We start from the raw sequence: 20,516 nt of genomic DNA, 5'->3' as shown, positions 1-20,516 counted from the left end.
ATCATTTAATAAGTCTTGAGTGGGGACCCTCTAGGGTCTTCAAACCCAAGAAGGGGCCAACCCCATCACTCACAGGGCTGAGCAGACACGGGACATCTCTGATCCCTGACACCATCCAAACTCCTCTGTGCCAAGACCTCCTTGCCACCCTCCCACCCAGTCTTTTCTCCTCAGCTCACACTGGGACTGTCATCTGTGTGGGTACAATGGTGTTCTGAGATTATCTGCTCTTGGTATCCTAACTGTGCCAGGAGCCAATCTGGAAGATAAGGCGGCGTTAAAATATTTCTGCTGCAAATAACTGAAGCCCAGTTGGCTTCAAATGTTCCATTTTACTGCACCTTTCTTTGCAGTGTTTATGAGCTTTGGACTATTTATAAAGGCAGATAAAGTTCAAAGAAGGCCTTTTAGAGCTGAAGGTTCTCTTGCTGGGAACTTAATTGGAAAAGTGCAAAGTCCTGGGATGCAAACGCCCATTGCTTTTGTACCTGGCAAAGAAAGTTACCGTAAATGTCTCACACTGTCATCAGTTGATCTCTGCTGTTGGCATTCAAACCTGTCACACCCTCCCCTGCCTGAGTTACTCCACTCCCCTCTGACTGAAACCCTGGCAAGGCTGATTCCTGAGTCTGCAGCCATGTGGGAATGTTGTTTGCAGCTGGACACCTGCTGCCTGTGAGACCCTGTGCCAGATGTTCCCAAGGGGAGATGAAGAGCCTTTGTGCTGGTCCCTTCCAGTACCTAAAGGGAGCTTACAGGAAAGAGGGGAGAGGGAGTTTTTACAAGAGCGTGTAGTGACAGGACCAGAGATCCCTCTGTAAAGGAAAATGAGGCAGTCTGTGTTTGTGTTTCCTTCCCTTGTGGTCTGTTAGGGACCCACTGTGCATCCTAGTGCTGGAAAGTCAGTGGTCTCCCACACCTTGAGCATCAAACTAAAAGAGAGTAGGTTTAGATTGGATATTAGGAGGAAGTTCTTTGCTATGAGGGTGGTGAAGCACTGGAAGAGCTTGCCCAGAGGAGTTGTGGATGCCCCATCCTTGGAAGTGTTTAAGGACGGGCTGGATGGAGTTCTGAGCAATCTGGTCTGGTGGAACAGGACACCCATGGCAGGGGATGGAACGAGACGGCCTTTAAAGTCCCTTCCAGCCCAGCCCATCCTGTCAATCTGCGATTGCCGGAGTCACCTCCGCGCTGTGCCGAGGGAGAATGGGACACCGTGACGTCACGATTTGCATACCTGGCGTCAGAGCCGCGTGACGTCAGGGCGGGGGCGGGGCCGGCAGGAAGGGGGCGGCAGGTGGCGCCCGGCCGGGATGGGATGGGAAGGGAAGGGAATGGGGCGGGATGGACGGGGCGGGCCGCGCTCCCGGCTGACAGCGGCGCTCCTGCCCTCCCTCCCGGGCGGCGCGGCGGGAGTTGTAGTGCGCGGCGGGCGGAGGCGGCCGGGCCGGCCCCGGGGCGGACTACAAGTCCCAGGCGGGGCGGGCGGCGGCGCTGTGTGTGAGCCGAGCGGAGCGGAGCGGAGCGGGGCGGGCGGCGCGCCGGGGCTCGCTGGGCGCCGCGGCCGTAACCTCCCGTCTCTCCCTCTCGCAGCGGCGGCGGCGGCGACGATGCAGGCGGAGTCGGGGATCGTGCCGGACTTCGAGGTGGGCGAGGAGTTCCACGAGGAGCCCAAGACGTACTACGAGCTGAAGAGCCAGCCCCTCAAGAGCAGGTGGGGCGGCGGGGCCGGAGCGGGGCGGGCGGGTGCCCGCCGAGCATCCCCGCGGGCGCTGCTGCGCAGCGGGGCGGCCGGGAGCGCTCCTGCCATAATAGCGGCGTTGTTGGCGGAGGGCGGGCCGGGCCCGCGTTATGTAAAGGGCATTGTTGGCCGTGCGGGCCCGGCTGTGCCCGGGGCAGCCCCCGCCGGCCGCGGGGCGAGGCGGCGGCCGCACCTGCCCCCGGTGAGCGCCGCGGTCCAGACCCCCCCCGGCGGGGCCAGCGCGGAGCTGCGAGGGGCTTGCCAGGTCTTGTAGCATCCAAGGTTGTTCTCGGTGGGCTTTTTTTCTTAATTTTTTTCTTTCCCTCCCTCCCTCCCCGCCCCCCCCCCCCGGCGACTTTGAGAGTAGGTTTGTTACTTGCAATTGCTTGGGGAATGGAAACTTGCTAGGTAGGTCACTTTCTTGCTGGAGTGTTTTTTTTTTTTTTTTTTTATTCGCCGAGATAGACCCTGTTTGCTTATCTGGAGCGGCTGCGTCGCGTAGATATGCTCTGTAAAGGGAAATGAGGCGGTCTCTGTGTGTGTTTCTCTCCCTTGTGGGCTGGTAGGGACCCGCTGCCCGTCCTAGTGTCGGAAAAAGAAAGTCAGTGCTCTCCCGCTCCCTGAACATCAACCTTGTCAGTGATGGCACGTTTCTCCCTCCTCTTTTTTCATTCAGCGAACCCTCCATTTCACCTCAGTGCTATCCTCAGCAGCACTCTGCTGAATATAAGGTCATTGCTGCAAGTGTATTGTGTTTGTAATCATGTCTGTTGTTAGCCTGTCTCTATATTCATATTTTCGTTTTGAGCACTACTCTTTGTACATCTGTATGCAGTTGAAAAATGAACAAGAAGGTAAATATTGAAAAATAATTGTGCTAGAATGACTTTAGGTTGTACCGTCTGTCAGACACGCCTCAAAGTAAATACATGAATTTTTGATAATCCTCTGAATGTTTCAGAAACACTGAAAGTCTTGTAGTAAAAGATGTTAAAAATTCTCTCGCTGTCACAAGGGCTGACGGATCTGGGGCCACCTCCTGTGGCCTGTCTTCCCAGCAACCCTGGCTCACACTGAACCTGTGGTACTGCTGAGGGAGGTTGCAGGTAGTGGTGGGGCCGTCCAGCCAACCAAAGTTGCCAGAACTCCTTTGCTCCCCAAGGTTATGCAGGGAAGATGCCATTATCCAGGTAATTAGGTGGGGGCCAGGCTAATGTGCAGAGGAGGGTTCATCAGCAGCTCCAGCTGTGATGGAGGCAGCTGGGAGACCCACAGGGCTTTGGGTTCGGTGCCTGTGTCGCCATTGGAGTGCAGCGGTCCCGACAACTGTGCTCTGGTCCAGGAGCCCTGTTTGCACCAGCTGCGGGTTCTAACTGGTGTGCAGGACTTCTCCCTTTATGGTTGTCCACTTTGTAGTCAGCAGTTTGTCTGTGCTTTCCTAGTGTGAGCAATGGAGCATAGAAAACAGGTCTGCATTGGAGCTTAGATGGCAGGTCTGCATTTGACCTTGCACAGATGTTGCAACTGCTTTTAATTCTTGTGACTTGGTGCTCTGGGACTTGACTGTATTACTGTGTTGTTCTCTCTGGGGCATGTGAATAAACTCTGTAATGAAACACTGGAGTATTTTACTATCTTCTAAATGTTGTCACTTCAAATTTCCCTGTACTGAATTTCCTCAGTACATCCTTATTTGATGCTCCGGCACAGCCAGCGCTGCCCACCCTTTGGGTTTAAAGGGACCCCTGTGTCTGTCCTCCTGACATCCTGCTGGTGCCTCAGGCCAACATCTGTCCTGATGTTTGGTAGGAGAAGTGACCAGCATGCCCCCCTCTGCTTCGTGTCCCTCCACACGTACCCACGTATATGAGAAGAGGGAGCCCTGAGGGTGGAATAACAATCCATGGTTTTTCTGGCAGACAGTGAACTGACATGTTAACCTCAGCGTGGAGCCTGCCCAGCTCACGTACGGCTCTTACCTCGAGGTAGAGTCTCAGTTGTCTTCCTGGTCTTGTGGGAGATGAAGATGCAAAGGAGTCAGGGGCCCTGCTGGGTCTGTATAAACCTGTCCCTGGAGCCAGGCTGATAAAGCCCGATGATAACAGGGGGCAGAAGTTGCTCACAAACCTGTTTGCTTCGTGATCATATCTCAGAGGACTTCTGTAGTCCTTCAGCTTTGCTGAGGCCTGAAACTAGTCTGACTGATGATTATCGAGGGTATCCAGCATCACCCTGCTGCTTTCTCTTGTGGATGTAAATCAGGAGTAATTGCACAGCAGTGAGTGGAATAGCAGCAGGTCAGCGTGGTGCAGTTGTGGGACTGTGGCCGTGGGAATTGCTTTCTTACCCTCTCCACAGCCTGGCTCTGGAAAGGTGACTGGGGAGCAGGTAAGCCAGAGGCATGAGCTGATGTTAGGAGCTGAGTCCAAACAGCAGTCTGCTCTTTTCCCTGGTGAGAACTGCTGATTTCCTAGCAACATTCAGGGCTTTCTCTGATCTGGTAACTGTAAGAGGTGAGAAGCGCCCTTGGCTTACCGTAGCATCTGAAATTGTGAGTAGAGAGAAAATCCATCCCACTCAGAAACAGGTAAGAATGTCAGTGCTCCGAACCAAGGGAAAACCTTTTTGTTGCCCAGTTTAACTCAGCCCTGCTGATATTGTTGTTCTTCACTCAGTGAAACTCTCCTATTCGCTTCTTCCCAGATTGCTTGTTTTCCAATACATGACATCCAGTTAAATGTTTCTCCTCTCCAGTGTGCCCTCACAGTTACTCCATCCCTATTTCATAATTCAAGTCTGCAATCCAAAGCCGCAAGGGGTCCAATAATAAAAGGTTTTTGCAGTAAATACTGTACTAACTCAGGCCAAGCCACAATTGAGTGCTAGAGGCCAAGTTAAAATGTAAGCCCAGCAAAAGCTTTAATCACAGGGGATGGAGAGAATACATGGGGCTGAGATAGATCAGTTCCACCCGTATTTCCCAAACCCCTTCGACTCATCAGAAGTTGGCTCCTTGGGCAAAGCCCTACCTACATTCAAGGGTTCTCTGGAATTTGCTGTGGTTGAATCTCTTTGAAAACTGAGAAGATGTTTCAGTTGCTTTGGTTTCTCCAGAGTCACTTTTCACTGTGGGAGGAAACTGGACTTTAAGACTAGCCAGTAAGACAATGAGCTCTATTTCTTTCCCCCTCCTATTCATACTTTATTCCTCTCCTGCCGTATTCCCAAGGGATAATAGGTTTAATCTATAAGTACATACACTTAAATATGTATGTGTTTGTGTAATGAACAAGCAAATAAGATTTCTTTCCTGGTACAAGCAGTGTACAATGAAATCGATGGAGTTTTATTACCAAAAGTAAACACAGACCCTGACATGTCTGCACACAGTCAGCAGGACGCTGGAGGCTTAAATTACATCTGTCATATTGCTAATGTAGATTCTTTAAATCATTTGGCTTACTGTAGTGATGTTTTGGGTATCACACTGGCATCTGGAGGTAAAGACTGTACAGCCTGCCTCTGCATAGGGCAGTCTGAACTAACCCAGGTGTGCCAAATGCAGCAAAAAAATTCTATATTCAGTTGATTTTTCTCTGTTTTTTTTTTTTTTTTTTTTGTTCTCTGCAATACATGCCCACTTGGATTGTCTGTGCGACCTCGCAAGTGCCAGCAAATTATTGTCAATTGTTGTAATTTACTGCCTTGCTCTTAATAAAGCCTGCAGGTAAATTGCTGCTATTTGTGCCCTTTTCTGTTGCCTGTATTTTTCAGACTGGTTAAAAAGCACCCAAATGATGTAGTTACCGAAGTATTTTTAGTGGAAAAAATATTTGGAAATGCATTTAATTTGCATGATAGTTTCTTAGGCAGTTTATTTTTATTTTATGAGCAATAGCATTGGGATGTACAGTTTGTCATTATTAAAGCAGTGGTGTCTTTATAAAATTCTCATCATTCCTACTGTCCAAAGACCTTTTTTTTTTTTTCATGCAAACCCTCAATATTTTACTTATATCAGCCAGTACCTCGTCTCTATCCATTTAGGATCCTCTATAAGGCACTCGTTTTTGTTTTTTTCCTCTTTTCTGGTGCTGTGCTAAACATTGAAATCTTGATTTAGTTAAAACTTCCCTTTTAATACGCAGTGATTGTTGAGGAAATAATAATTTCACCAAAGAGAGGCACACATTTTTGAAACATGGGCTTACTCTGGAGCCAAAGAGGACTCTTCTCAAGTGCCTTAGTGCTTTAGCCTGCAGATGATCAAATTTAATTTTGTAAATGAACTTTGCAGCGTGATTGAGTTTGAACTTGATTACATTAGGCTTAACATTGAGTTTGTGCCTATTGGAGGTAGTCTTTTCATATTACTGCTATTTATGGATCTTATTCAAGTGTTTTATATTCTGGTTGGGTTCTGCAATGCAGTTTGTTCAAGCTACTGCTTATATCTGTTCCAGTTGTGCAAGAAGTGGAAAATATCCTTTATTTAGAACAGGTCACATGTTCTTGCATCCAGGAACTGCGTCTCAGTGTGATTAAAAAAAAAATAAAAATGTATCTTGGAGGAACAGATTTAAAAAGTTCCTGAAATATTTTTCTGTCTGTTACAGAGGAACATTACGTGTTTTAAACTGAAAGGTAATAATAGCTGAGCTTAAAGTGCTACGTAGGCTAGCACTGCCTGAAATCAGTGGTAAAAGTCTTAGCCAACGTCAGTGGGAGTAGAGCTAAGCCAAAAGTATGTCTCTGAAATCTCTCCGGTAACATTTTTGTGAGTGAGTCAATAATTCCGTGTTTATTCTGCACCTCAAATTCGCTTCCCTGGGAAGGAAACCCTCGCCACATCTTTTTGTACTTTCTTATTTCTGAAAACAGTCTTAAAAGAAAAGGCTGCAGTTGGAGTGTCTGTTGTATAAACATGTGGAGACAGTAAGTGGTATTTCCGTATATTTCTTTACACAAGGAGCTGGTGCTGCTCCATGCCTGTAGCAGAGCATTTTCCATGGTGAGAGATCCTGGGTGACCTTTTCTCTCCTGCAAAACTCTCACTCTGTTATTTGCAGTAGGCCTTTGCTATTTAGCAAGGAAACAGAAATAGCCCATGAAATTCGGTTCAGCATTTGCTTTGATACGAACTATTGAGCGTCACCTTTTTGCTTCCCTGGCCTGCTTTCCTCGGGAGGGTTTTGTTTGGCTGCCAAGCTGATCAGAGAGGGCACAGATATTTTGAGGCCGAGCTGGCTGCACTGACTGTGCATCTTTTAGCAAGCACACGTGTTTTCTTTTTATTTGTCAGACTGCTGGCTCCGTTAGTTGTGTGTAAGTACATGTGCACTCTGCTTGAAATAAATCCATACCTTTCTGGTGAGCAGGAAGCTTCCCTATCTATTCTGTTTGATTTGCAGAATCCAGGTGATAATTTGAATCAATACATTCTGTCCCTTAAATGGCAGGAAATAAGCCTGTGCAGTCCTGCTGATGGATAGCTGGGCTGCCCCTGGTCCTGCTCATTTCTCCACGTGTAGTGGTGGTAATTTCACAAGCTGCTGGTCTAGAATTTTTGGGGCTGCTGTGAACTTCCCCCGTGTCATTAAGAAGTCATTGCAGCAGCTTTTCTGTGCTGTGTATGTTTTCATTTGGCACTGAGGGCAGTGTACCAGAGGTCCTTCCCAGCACGGTGGTAGGCAGCATGACTAATTCCTGCTGTACGGTTTGGTCGGGATCTGGAAGAAAACTGGGAAGCGGGAGCAGAGGAGACCTGCAGATGTGCTATTTTACAAACAAATTCAGCCTCTTACCGCGTTCTGTGATTAAAAGTTTAATGGGAAGAAATCTGTATAGCTACTTAAAAATGAGGGTACGGGAGAAACCTGTTCTGGTGCTTAACTGTGCAGTCCTGTTTCTAGGTTTGATTTCCAAAGCAACATACTTTAAGACTTTGAAAATGAAACCGAATGAGTAATTTTCTGTTTACTTTTCTGCTAAAAATTTTGAAATTGTGTGTTGGCTTTTAATTGTCTTCCGAGAACGATCTGCTGTTTCAGTGTTGAGAACAAAATGAGAGCCCAACTTCCATTAGCTGGTCAGGCTCTTGGCCATTATTGTCTGTCTCGTTCTATTTTGGATTCGAAAAGTTTTTGAAATGTACTGTCTGTAATGTTCTTGTTTGGGAAAAATACGCCGTCTTTGGTATAATTTTTTGCTGGAACAAAGGCAACATGATTAAGCAGCATGGCATAGCAGATTTTGCTGGACAGTTAACTGTTGCATCACTATCATGTCATACTAGAACTGTGATTTTTTTTTTTTTTTAAATTATCTCTAGTTAAACAGTAACAGCACAACTATTGGCTTATTTGTAGTTTTACACTTCATTTCATACTGGGGAGAAAAACAGCACGGGACAGGGAATATTGTTACATATTCATGATATAACAATGCTACTGCTTTATCTGCAGCAGCTGTAAAGAACTGACAGTGCTTTGAGTGTCCAGAGTGCAATACTCACGTTCACTGGAACCAAAGTCTTGAAAGAAATCAGCCTGTTCTCCAGCCCATATCCAAGGCATAAGTTCCATGCTGTTTTCAGTGTTGGGCACCCTAAGGCTCTGCTCCCTGTGGGTAGGCACTTGCAGTTTTGGGGTGCCTTTTGAAAGACTCTGTCCCAGTATCTTTGCCCAGAATTTTATCTTGTGACTTATATAGGCCCCAGTCATTAATGTCAGTGGGCTTCACCAGAGACTAAGGGTTTAAGAGAGGTCATAGTAGTGCCTAAGTGCAAGAGGATAGTGTGAGTATCACTGGTACAAGCAAAAAAATGGTGGAAATTGCTAAGGAAGGCTTGCAGTACAACTTCTAGCTAATACTTCAACCACTAACAGTGCCTTTGGATCGAGCTCATTTTTTCTGGTAACATCTCTGCTGCAAGGGCTGCTGTAATGTTTGTGTTAGCAGCTTTCTGCCAAGCATGCAAGCCAGGGGCTGGTGGTTTTTAGCTTTTTTTTTTTTCTTCAGTGGTAAGTGATTATGTAGAAACGCTCTGTAGGTTCCCCCCACCCTGACCTGCTGCTCGCAGCTGCTGCATGGACTGGACTGGCAGGTTGAAGGGCAAAAATGTGTTCCTGTGATATATAATTACTTCTTCCAGCATGAGCCAACAGAGCTGCTTGCTGTGATGATTGTTACGTATACTGCTATGTAAAACAGAATGCAAGTGTAATGTGGGGTTCGGGTTAGTATTTTAATGTTGTAATTAACAGCCTCTAACAGTAAACAAGTTTTTTTTTTAAATCAGTTCCCATGAAGATTATTCCTTTACAATGCAGGCAGACGTACATCTGCAGATGTGGAGTTTATGGATTCTGTGTTGCTTGCAGAGATGAGCACTGAGAGCAAACAAATGCCTTTTTTTCAGACCCTTTTTCTCTTGCTCTAGGACACCACAGGTACGGTGTCAGGTGGCTGGAGACCAGTCCTGCAGTTGATATTTCATAGGGACATTACGGCTGAGGGAAACAGCTGCACTGGAGATGATGCAGCTGTTCCCACCTCTGGGAAGAACTGGATTCATCCTTCTTAGCTGCTCCCCAAAAAACGGTGATCTAGAGGCACAGGTACGTTGCACCTTTGGTTGTGCTGCTCTTCTGACACAAAGTGGGCGCAGACCCACCTGAACCTGCTGTTTAAGCTGGTGGGGCTGGGTGGAGCACGCTGGGGCTCTGCTCTTCCCAGACCGTCTTGTGAGACTGATTGTGAAGAGACCACTGAAGTTTTGGAGGGTTGGAAGGACGTTTGTATCTGTTCAAACCTACAAAGGCCATCTTTGTGTGCAAGGATTATGTGCCTACTGTTACGCTGAAGAGTTTATTTGTGGTGAATTCTGAGGAAATTCAGGTGAATATGTAAGTATTTTGGGTTCCTGAAAAGATGTTGATCATCTTTGAGGTATTTAGGCGCTGGAAGCTTGCCAAGTTTAATATGTTTAATGTGTTTAAAGCAGCACTATGACAACATAATACATAGCCTGTAACCCAAATGCTGAGATGCTGCTCCTTTTCTTTGCAAGTATGTGACAACACAAGCTGCGGAATGAATGGGGGAAACCTCGTAGGGCAGAGACTTCAGGATCTTGAGATCTGAGAAAAGCAGTAGGAAGTGGGAACAACTGGATTGTCCCAAATGAAGGATTCTTGGTAGAATGGAGAAGGGAGCATTCAATGATTGTTACTAATCTTACTGCCAGGCATCCTGTTGTAACATGTAAACACATAAAGAAAATAGGAATTAGTGCGATCTTTTCTGGAGGAGAAGCAGCCAGCTAGGAAACTTGGGATTGGAGGTAAATCAGTTGGGAATTGTTTCAGGGTGAGAAGATGGGACCAGACTTCAGAAGCTGTCAGATGGTGAGAGGTTGGGAATGTGGGCATGGGGGACATGTGGTCCTGGAGCTTAACTGGGAGGTTGGAATAATGTCACAGAGATGGAGAAGGATCATTGAGATATCCAAGGGGGAGAGCCTGGCTGAGCATGTTTTGTGCACATTTACTGTTTCCTTTCAGGGTTCTTTGGGCTTTATCTAAATAAAGGAGAGAGTTTATATAAAGTATGACTTTGGAAATGCTTTTTCTGGATGTGTCTCTGCATGATAATATGCAGCTGTAAAGCCAAATTAGGAATACAAACCCTTTCTATAATGTTTGTGAACTTTAGCCTGGATAAATAACAGTTGCAACCTGAGAGAATGAAATCAGAGTTATATTGACATGTGTACACACGCAGGAAGGAGTGATCTTACAGGAAAGCAAAGGGGAAAAACTCCTATGGACTGTTCATTGAAAGCTGGAAGGAGTTCAGGGGGGTGTGGATCTCTTCCATTGTGTCTCCTGGGATGCCGTTAACTGCTGTGTTTGGGTTTCTGCTCTATCTAGCAAGCTTTCTTTTATTTGTACCAAATATTTACAATTCTACCCAAGCTCAGTCAGATGTCAGTCTGTCTAGTGAAGCCACAGCCATGGCTCAGAAGAGTTGCTGAGACCATTTATTTATTTATTGCTGTTGTAACACGAAGGTTGCTATCTGATAAATAATTATTCCACCCTTGGAGAAGGTACATTGTAAATCTGTTAAGCTGCTCCTTTGTTTGTTGGGCTTGTGCATAATGAGTTTGGAATTTAAGATTAGTAGTGTGCTGTGCAAACTGCTCATTTCGTGACCTCATCCCCCACTCGGCTCGCCTGCCTGTCCACCTGTCACATCCTGTTGGACACTTAGGGCTGTATTCATTAGGGGAGCTTGGGTTTAGCATTGCATCATCTCATTTTTATGTGTTCTTCTGCCTAGCGCAATTTAAAAAAAAAAACAAAACAAAACAAAAAAAAAAAACCAACCATGAGGTGGTTGTCTGGGTTCCTTAAAGAACTCATGAGGGAAAGGTGGATTCAATGAAGGCTTGTGAAAACCGGCCTGTGGAGTGGGGGATTGGCCGAGCCAGCCAGGGAAGGGTGCAGGAGGCTGGGGTTGGTGCCAGACGCTGTCCCTTGAAGATTTGGTTGTTGGTTTTAGGTGAGCTGTTGCTGAACCTTCCTCAGAGTGACGTGCCCAAGGCAGGTGTGCTCGTACAGAAATGAGGAAGAGCAGGTGGCGTGACATCCCCCTACCCCAGCTTTATCCACTCAGCACATAGAAGTTTTGAGTTCCAATCCTGGCTGTGACTCAAGACACAGGGTTGGAAGTGCCCACCTTCTTTTGGAGTGCCCAAGCCAATAAACTTCTTTGAGGTGTCTTTTTTTGCTGAAGCTACTCCGTTTTGCCTTGTATAGTGTTGATTGAGCCTGGTAGGGGCAGGAGTGACTTGGTGTAACACAAGGGAGGGAGTATTTGCATGGGATGGTTCTCACCCTCCTCCAGAAAACAGCTACTTGTACAAAGTGGAACAGCTCTACCAGGAGGCAAGTAAGATGTGCGTAGAAATTAGATAGTTTTCTGCTCCATCTGTTTCTCAAAAGTAGATTTCCAAATCTCTGTAGTTGAGGTCACAGCATGAAATATGGGGACCTGCTTGAAATAAGAGTGGTGATATTTGGGGCAGAGAGAGTTGGATGCAGGGAGGAGGTCTTTAGGGTTATGGGAGCCAGAGAGTCCTGAACTGTTGCAGGAAGGCAAGGAATTTGAAGGGTAGTATGAACTCTGATGGCCAAAAGTCCTCTCAGAGTGGTATATGTTGGTGAGGAAGCTTCAGGCAAAGGTGGATATTAAGAGTGACGACAAGCGTATGTTATTTCTTAGGAATGCTTAAATTTTTAGGAATGTGAAATCATTCGTGGTACAGCAAGAGAAGCTTGAATCTGTGTAGAAGTGAGTTACAGAGGAGCAATGTGAGTAAGGCAGGAGATGAAATAAGATTACGTCTGTATCATAAACTTGTTTTTTGATTTAGCTTGTTGCATAATTTGCAGTTTCAGTCTAATTGCAAAACTATTCTGCAAGTGATAATTTGGTTCCCAGCTAATGCAGCTTTTGATACTGTACAAAGCTGTGCTGCAGGAGCCGTGAGCCCTGAAGATGCTGTGGGCCACCAAGGACTTCGTGTTTTTCGAGTGTGTTGAGTGATGTAGAAAATCATAAAATGGGTCTGCCTGTTAGGAAGTTCTCAAAGGTCCCGAAGCTGCCCCTGCAACAAAAACAGGGCTGGATGGAAGGGGCCTGATGCTGCTGCACATTTGCAGAGCTGAGGAGGGTCTTGCAACATTTTTGATATTTCCCAAAGTAATCAGCCACCTCACGGCATCTGGGAGAGATCCCTCTAAGCAGGCAGTAATTGCTGTCTCTCCAAACGAGTCCTTGTTCGCGGAGGAGGGTTAATTATCCCTCACTTAGCCTTGCTAATGAAGCTGCTTGTAAGAGTTGTGCTGGGGTACCACGATCTCCACAGGACAAAACTTCCCTCCTCTGTGTGTTCAGTGGTCTCTTGCTCTGATCTGGGAGGTGTGTTCTTGGCTCTCGGTTGGGATCTTTAGGGACCTGCTCTTTGAAACTGTTGACCACTTGGGCTTTTGCCTTGGAGCACCACTTGAGACTATAAATAGACCTGAAGAGGAACAAGTCCAGTGACGATGTGTTCCTGAGTGCTCTTTTGCTGTGCCGAGCATCGCGTTGGGCACCAGCTCCGTGAAAGGAGGCTGGTGAGAAAAGATACCTCTTGCAGTGAGCTGGAGCACCTCGATGGTGGCTTCAGCAGCAGGTGATCCCACCATTTTCATACCCAGAACTTCCCCTGGGCAGCTATTTTGGGTAGGCACGGAGTCAGGGACACATGGACACTGACTGCAAGTGGTGCAGCGTTCAGCGGGTCCTGGTGACGGTCTTGTCTCTGCCTTCCAGGCTGACTGATGAGGGAAACCAGCAGCACTGTGTGGAAAAACATTACTGATCTACAGAAGAAATGCTTTAGTGATTTCTTGCAGTATAAGAAACTCAGTTTAAGTGCTGGGTCTGCTCACTTACCTGTTTTCTGCTATTGTTTTTGAGGTGTACTCTGGGCTCCAGATTTATGTGGCCACCAGTCTCTTCCCCTGCCAGGGGGTAACTCCTGCCCCGTTGCTATGAAGCATTTTAGTGAGATGCCATGTAAAAGGAATGAATCCATCTGTGACTGCAGAGGGATTTTTTTTTCATGGCTCATCTTTTGCTGATCTTTCTGATCAGGTTTCGGATTCTGCTGGTGGTGGATTTGAATGATTTCAGGTGTTGTCATATAATTAGGCGATGCTTGTTTCCCATCTGTAATTTAGTTCCTTTGCATTGAGATTTATTAAATAGCACAGCATAGAAAATTGCAGTATCTGTCCTCATCTCTTTTCAGTGGGTTCGTGTTTTGTGGCAAGGACTTTCACAGCTCTTGAAATTCTAAATCTCTAATCACTATTTAATCTAAGACAGTTTCCCCTGTATTTAAGAGCCACAGAATAAGCCTGTGCCATGGAGAAAATAGCAAATTTGCTAAATTTGGCTGCTTGCAGAGTCATCCAAAGTACATAAGTTATTCAGTAGGTGCTGTTTGGCTTCTTGTGCTATAGGGAATGCTGGGGTTTGGGAGTTTAGTGGTGGGAAGGCAGTTCCTCCTTTCTGCATGTAGCACAGGAAGAATTAATTGTTGAACCAGGAGCAGTGTGCAGTTTATTTGGTGGCACTTACAGCTGCAGAGTGCCCCTGGCAGCAGAAAGATGGGTGCTCCAGAACTGCAAGATGGTATTGATTGTGCTGTGTTTCTGCTGGAACAAAAATATAACGGGCTCAGCATTTGCACTTTCCACTTGTGTATTGTTTTCTCTTTATTTTGTGTATTTACAAAATGCTATGCTATGCAAACTGCTGGTTTAGTATTTTCTGTGGAATGAAAATCATCTGGATAATTTTACTGAATTTTATCGAAGTTTTTGGGAACAGGCTCTTTTCTGTTTCCCGTCATCTTTTTTAGATGAAGATGAGAACTGGAGTTAAAATTCAGGGAGGTGTCTATGTGCTGGAATTTTAGAAACAATTTGGGCTTGTTTGAGGTTGTAAAAGTAATCGAAATACTAAAATAGTATGTAGTATTTCCAAAAAGCGTTCTTCCTGAGCAAATGCCTACACTGTCTGTCCTGCCCCCCAAATGTGCTTTAAATCCTTGGTGCAGTGGGAGCTGCAAGCTAAGAAAGCATCCAGTGTTCAGGCTGAGGCTAGTTTGAAAGAGATCAGCATTGAATGCCAGCTGAAGTTAAGCATATGTTGAAAGATCTACCTTGATTAGACCTCTGTCCAACACAACACTTCCATATAGTCTTTATTTCAGAATACGAAATAATTCAGTTGGTTTTGTACTTGTAGATTTGAACACAAGAGTGCTCTACCCTGATCCAGCGGGCCTTAAGCATGTGAGCTGTTCTGTTCTGCTCTATTTGTGCTTCAGTTTCAGCTCTTGGTTTGAACTGAAATCTGTGTTGTTGGATTGGGAGAAGAGTGTTCAGCATATGGCAGGCTGTTAAAGCTGATATACTTCTCTGTGGTTTTAATATGTTCCACTTTTCATTGAAATACTACTTAGAAAAGTAAAAAATCCCACTAGAAGAAGATAAATGCATAATCTTTTCAATATGAGATGCAGAATTAACTGACTTTCAGCAGTCTGTTTAGCAGAGGATGAGCATTATCAGCTGGGTTTTTTGTTGGTGTTATTTCTTTTTCTACCAAAAGACTTAACTGCCCATTTATTTGTGATGTCCTGATGAGATCGTTTGAGATGAGTATTTAGATTTGCATGTGGTTGTATCGCAAACAACAGTTCCTTTAGCCCTCACATGTGTGTTTGCCTACTGTGATAGCAAGTGCTTTTGTGGCTCCTCTGGAAAAGGAGCTGGACGTGACCACAGCTTTCTGCATCCAGACTGGGTTGTTCTCAAAGCCAACCACAACACTGTCAAGTCTGTTACTGGGTGTCACATGGACGGGATCTGAAGGTTTGGAATAGGGTTATTTCCAACAGGCTGAAGTTTTTCCCAGTGGCTTTGCAGACTCACAGAGTCGTTGAGGTGACACCTCTGGAGATCATCTTGTCCAGCTCCATTGCTCATCATTGAGTAGTGGCTCAGGGGCACGTCGCGTTGGGTTTTGAGTATCTTCAAAGACAGAGAATTCGTAACTTCTCTGGGTGACCCATTCCAGTATTGATGACCCTCACAGTAGAAAAAAAAAAAAAAAAAGTGTGGGTTTTTTTGTTTGTGGTTTGGAAGGGGTTTTTTTTGAGTTATACATAAACTGTTTTCTGACTCCTGTGTCACAATGTGGAGTGTGAAGGTGGCTGCACAAATTACACTCGTTCAGCTTTGCTTTTTGAAATAAGACACGGGGTTATATTTCTTATCTAAACTGTTGGGATTTGCCCTAAAAGCACTGGATTGTACAGGTTTAGTTAAAGACCTTGTGGGCAAAATTTCTCTGTCCTTTTAAGTCGTGACTCGAGGGCTGCCAGCTTTTCTTACTCCTCTTGATTCAGTCTTGTTTGACACAGACTAGTTTTTAGCTCTGCCTTTCCTCTTTGTGGAAGGATGCAAAGCATTCTTCAACATAATGTTGCATTTTTAATAAGCACTTCAGTGCAGAGGTTGTGTCCAGTGGCTGCAAAACTGTGCCTTGGTGTTGTTTGTGCAAAGCATTTGACAGATGCTCATCCCTTGTGATGTTATCTTGGCTGTTTTAACATATAATAATTCCATGAGGCTGTTGACTAAAATATTCCTACTCTTTGATGCACCAGCACTAACTTGTCTGCTATGAATTCACACACTGAAGCTGAAATTACTTCTAACATGGTAAACATGAACTTTGGCCATTCCATGCTCTGGGATAAATCTAGAAGCGGTTCCTCAGTGTGCTGTGCACAAAGTGCCTTTTCGTGGCCTGTAGCTGTTTCTGTTCATCAGGACTGCACACAATGCAGTTCAGCCAAGGTATATTAAATAAATATCATGTGGAATTGAGTATCTAATCTTCAGTTGGGACTGATCTTGTCTAGACTGTCTATAGGACTGCTTTTCAGTTTTGTGCAGATTGCTTTTGGCAGCTTCAAGTGCCAGCAAGTCAGAGATCTAACAGAGTATGTTCTTTAGCTTAAAGAAAAGTTTACTGGAATGGCTGGAAAATTTTACTTCAGAGGTTTCTTCCAGGGTAAAAAAAAAAAAGCGTAGCAATTAAAAAAAAATCTTTAATGACACTGTCAATAGCAAGAGTCCAGTCCTAGGCCATAGCAGTCTTACTTGATTTACTTGGTTTCAGACACTGAGATGACCATGTGCTACAGTCCCCAGTCTGTGTTTTCTGAGGCTGTTTCTCTGTATTCTCAAGCTCTGACATGTTTGGATAATTGGAGTTGACTGGCAATAGCATAACGTCAAGTGTAGAAAATAAACCATGTTTACTGCTCCAGACTTTGTTCCTTCTGCATTTACAATAACTGTTGAGAAATAAGCAGAAAGTTAGAGGTGGTTTCCCAAAGTAGCACTTTCTGGGGAAGAGGCTTGATTATGTAATACCATCTTGAAGCTCCAGACAAACCTGACACACAATAGACTCAGTGGTCCTTCTTACTTCGGGTTTGTAGATGAGGATTATGTCTACATTTATGCAGTCCTTTCAGGATTTTCCTGTGTCAATGGGAGTGACTTTGGATGGTAAACAGCGGACAGCAATTGTGTTTATAGCATAGTTAGCTGTTAGGTGCTTTGGTGGCAAAATTGACACCCTGTGAATTCTGAATGTTGGCACATCTTGACAGTAGTTTTTGCCTCTGCCTGTATGATGTGAAGCGAGAACTTTTTTTACCCCATTGCTTTTGTCTTCCCTCCTTTATTCTAAGGCTCAGTGATGTGTTCCAGGCAGGTGAGAAGCAGATGGGGGGAGAGGTTCTGGACATCTGCTCATGAGGCCATCACAAAATTCCATTGGAGTATCTCACTTCAAATGCAAGATTCCGGTGCAGGAGGAATCCTGTCAACTGGATCCTGGGAGGTCTCGCTGTGTGAGCTGCTGCTTGAATAAAGCTGTTGGGGCAGTTTAACTCTGCAATGCTTAACTTCAATTAAGTTGTCAAGTTTAGCATTGCTTTAGGCATTAATAGAGTTTTACTCTCACTTAAAAATCTGGTTTAGTAATTAACCTCCATTTTATTCTGGAGTTCAGAAGGTGCTCATTTAGTGCAGCAAATCTAATGTCATGTGAATTAAAACATGAAAGATATGCAGTAATGAGAAGCTGAAACAGGGTAGTGCAGAAATTTGATTATATGCAGCTTATAGGGAGCTGTGCTCGATGCTGAGTTCTTAATGAAAAGCATTTTGAAGGCACCGCCTTTGCCTCTTCATTTGCATGGTTAAGGGATGTTCTGAATTAAATTGGGAATTAGTAATGGAGTCAGGGTTTCTGATGTTGCACGCTGACTTTTTGTTGCACTTAGGTATATTGTACAGCTTTTTGTGAAATCTGGGCATGGGATGGCTGTGACAGTACGACTTCCAAAAGGTGTGAGGCATTTGCAGAGGTTGGGAGGAAAGTTTATAAAGATGGAGGGACACCTGGTTCAGGTGGGTGATACAGTCTAATAGCTGAGATCCCTTCTCTGCTGGAACTCACCCTACCACAGCCATTACTGTTAAAAAGAAAAGTCCCCAGCTCTTCTGGCAAGAGGACTGTTTAACTGCTGTCAGCACTGAGTACAGCTGTGTGCTGCAGCAGAGCTGCTGTGCAAGGGCAGAGGTGTTTAATTTTCCCCAGAAAGCGTCAGGTTTATTGCACATATGTGTGGAGTGTGTGCCAGCTGGTAAGTCCCGTGCTTTTCAGGGCTGGACTGCTGGCATCATACCAGTACCATACAGGCTGACTTGCCTTTGGATATAAGGTACAGTCCTTCTGACAGCCTGGAAAAGTGCACCAGTTTCTGCTGCCCAGGAGTTTTGGGTGACCTCAGGGATAAGGGGTAGCTTTCCCCTTTTCTACTGAGCATTGCCTTTGCAAAACTTTGATTATGACCTTTTTTTTTGGTCAGGGAATCGCAGCCTGTGTAAGAGCTCCAGTTCAGAACATGAACACAAAGGAATCTGCAGAGCAGTGCTGGCTATCATGCTTTTGCCCTGTAATGTGCATTCCCATATTGAAGTGCACTTTTACCAGTTCTTTGTCATTGCTTCAGAAGATGTCAGAGGCAAAGATGCAGAAGGTTCGGTGTTTTTCCAGCTATCTCCTCTGTAGCTTAGGTATGTGAAATCAGAGGCTTTGTATTCTCTATCATTTGAGTGATTTAAGGGAAGAAATAGCCCCTTATCACTTACTTGGCTACTTTATATCCAAGGCAGTAATGTGGGGTAAAAGTTCACCCTTCAAATGCTGGCAGAAGGACTCTGCACTAGGCAGGGTGTGGTTTTGTGCTCCACCTGATCTCCTCTGGCCGCTGCTGGAAGGTCTGGCCCTGCCCATCTGTGCCTTGAGCCACAGTCCTGTGAAGGAGCGGGCTGCTAAATGGCTGTAAGGAGAGTTGGTTTATCTTGCTGATTCAATGGGAAAGGACCACACATGCTCAAAATACAAAATCTTCCATGTGCTTACAGAACGGACTCGTAATATGGCCACACAGTTACAAGACCCAACCCAGGGGAGGGTTGAGAGCCAGACTGTGGGCAAGACTCCTCCTGCTGTAGCAGCTTGCAGTTGTTAGATGGAACCCAAAATCATACTGCTGACCTTAAAAAACATGATAAAGGTGATGTGTGAGTTGTGTGGTTGCTGGCCTGTGGTTGTTTCTTTGCATGCGGCTGAACGTCTTAAAATCAGCATTCCAGCAGAAAGTGTGACAGGTACGTTACAGCCAGTGCATACCTTTACCAGTGAGTCCAGTTTGATGTCTTTGTGACTGATTCTTGACATACTGAATTTCTTAAATGAATGAGAAGCATATACCAGTGTTCTGTTAACCTGCCAGGACTCTCTTGAGCTTTATGCTTACTCCATAGGAACCATGGCCCAAATATACTGGCTCACTGAGCTAATCATCTTACAGCTCAAGCATAGTTTAGTTAATTCTGACTAATAATTTACTGCTGTCAGCTCTGTTGCAGTAGTTATCTGTGTGCAAAGTCCTGGTTTGTAGCAAATATCACGTAATGCAGGTTAACACAAACCTTTCTGACCACAGACTAAGCTAAGCTGTCTTAGTACACCTTGGCTGTCCTTTCAGCACACATGGGTGCTCTGGCTGCTCAGCTGCTGAATGGCAACTTGTTTAGCCAAGGGATTTTGATGGGCTGCTGGAGCCCTCCTGGCACCCCTGAGGCCTGGAATCCTTTGGATTTACTCAGGCCGTAATGTCCAGGTCTTCCTGTGTTAATCCGTTTTCCGTGGAAGACAGAAAATGTAGATAGTGGATGAAAGGGGGTTAAATTCTTCCAGTGAGTAGCTGCTGCTGGTAACTGTGGACTAGTTTGACAGGGTTCACATCTGTGTTAACTTTCAGAAGACAACATGAAGCTATTATGCAGTTACTACCCACTCCAGGATCTGCACATCAATTAGGAGAGGCTGCTTACTCATGCTCCTCAAAAGTTGTGCCAAAATAGCTATTACATTATGTCAGAGCCCATATTTTCATCCTGAACAATTAATCAGAATATAAACCTTGTTTCTCCTCAGCAGCTCCGAGTATAGACCGACGACTGATACAGGGTGCTTTGGAGCTGTGCTGGTTGCAGAGGGCTCCTCTGTAGTTGGCACACATCAGGGAAATTATGATGAAATGTGACATTATTTTGTCAACAGTATATCTGCGAAGCTCAACAACAACGTCTTCTGTAAACAGCTTTTGTTCTGTGTGTTGTGACTTATTCTACTGTAACAGCAAGGATCCCTGCTGGGACCCAGTGTCCTGTGCTGCTGGTAGGTGCTGTGTGAGCACGAAGGAAGGCGGTGGGCTGCTTCACGGCAGATCTGCAGTGTGAGAATAAGACATGAGAAGCAGATGGCTAAAGGGGGAAACAATGAGGCAGAGCTGTCAGCGTGATGGGATGGAGTCCTAGTGGCACCCACTGCCTTGCTGTTGGCAAAACCCTGCTCGGTGTCCTGCCCAGGAAAGAGCTGTTGGCAGATTGGGTGGAGGGTGGCAGGGCAGGTACACTTGGAGGTACCTCTGAGGAGGTACTTTTGTAAGTGGGATAAAGCGCTGAGCAGATGTCAGTGGGGAAACATGGCATTT

The 20,516-nt window shown here is 45.5% G+C and overlaps 1 protein-coding gene across 5 annotated transcripts in view; it reads left to right on the top strand.

Moving 5' to 3' along the window:
* The first annotated feature begins 1,281 nt into the window (after nt 1-1,281).
* The window catches only part of MITF (melanocyte inducing transcription factor), a 94,749-nt gene continuing 75,514 nt past the window's right edge, over nt 1,282-20,516 (top strand). Inside the window, exons 1-2 of one of the 5 annotated variants that reach the window (XM_027895129.1) lie at nt 1,282-1,297; nt 1,594-1,714. In XM_027895129.1, the coding sequence (XP_027750930.1) occupies nt 1,611-1,714 (104 nt within the window). In that variant the 5' untranslated portion in view covers nt 1,282-1,297; nt 1,594-1,610. The other 4 variants (XM_027895131.1, XM_027895132.1, XM_027895128.1 and 1 more) reach the window with 4 other exon arrangements.

Source organism: Empidonax traillii, unplaced genomic scaffold, assembly GCF_003031625.1.
Source record: "Empidonax traillii isolate 1590-97213 ecotype Southwest subspecies unplaced genomic scaffold, ASM303162v1 scaffold450:size721730, whole genome shotgun sequence".
NCBI lineage: Eukaryota > Metazoa > Chordata > Aves > Passeriformes > Tyrannidae > Empidonax > Empidonax traillii.
The sequence above is the reverse complement of the archived record's forward strand: the minus strand, read 5'-3'. Positions and strand labels throughout refer to the sequence as shown.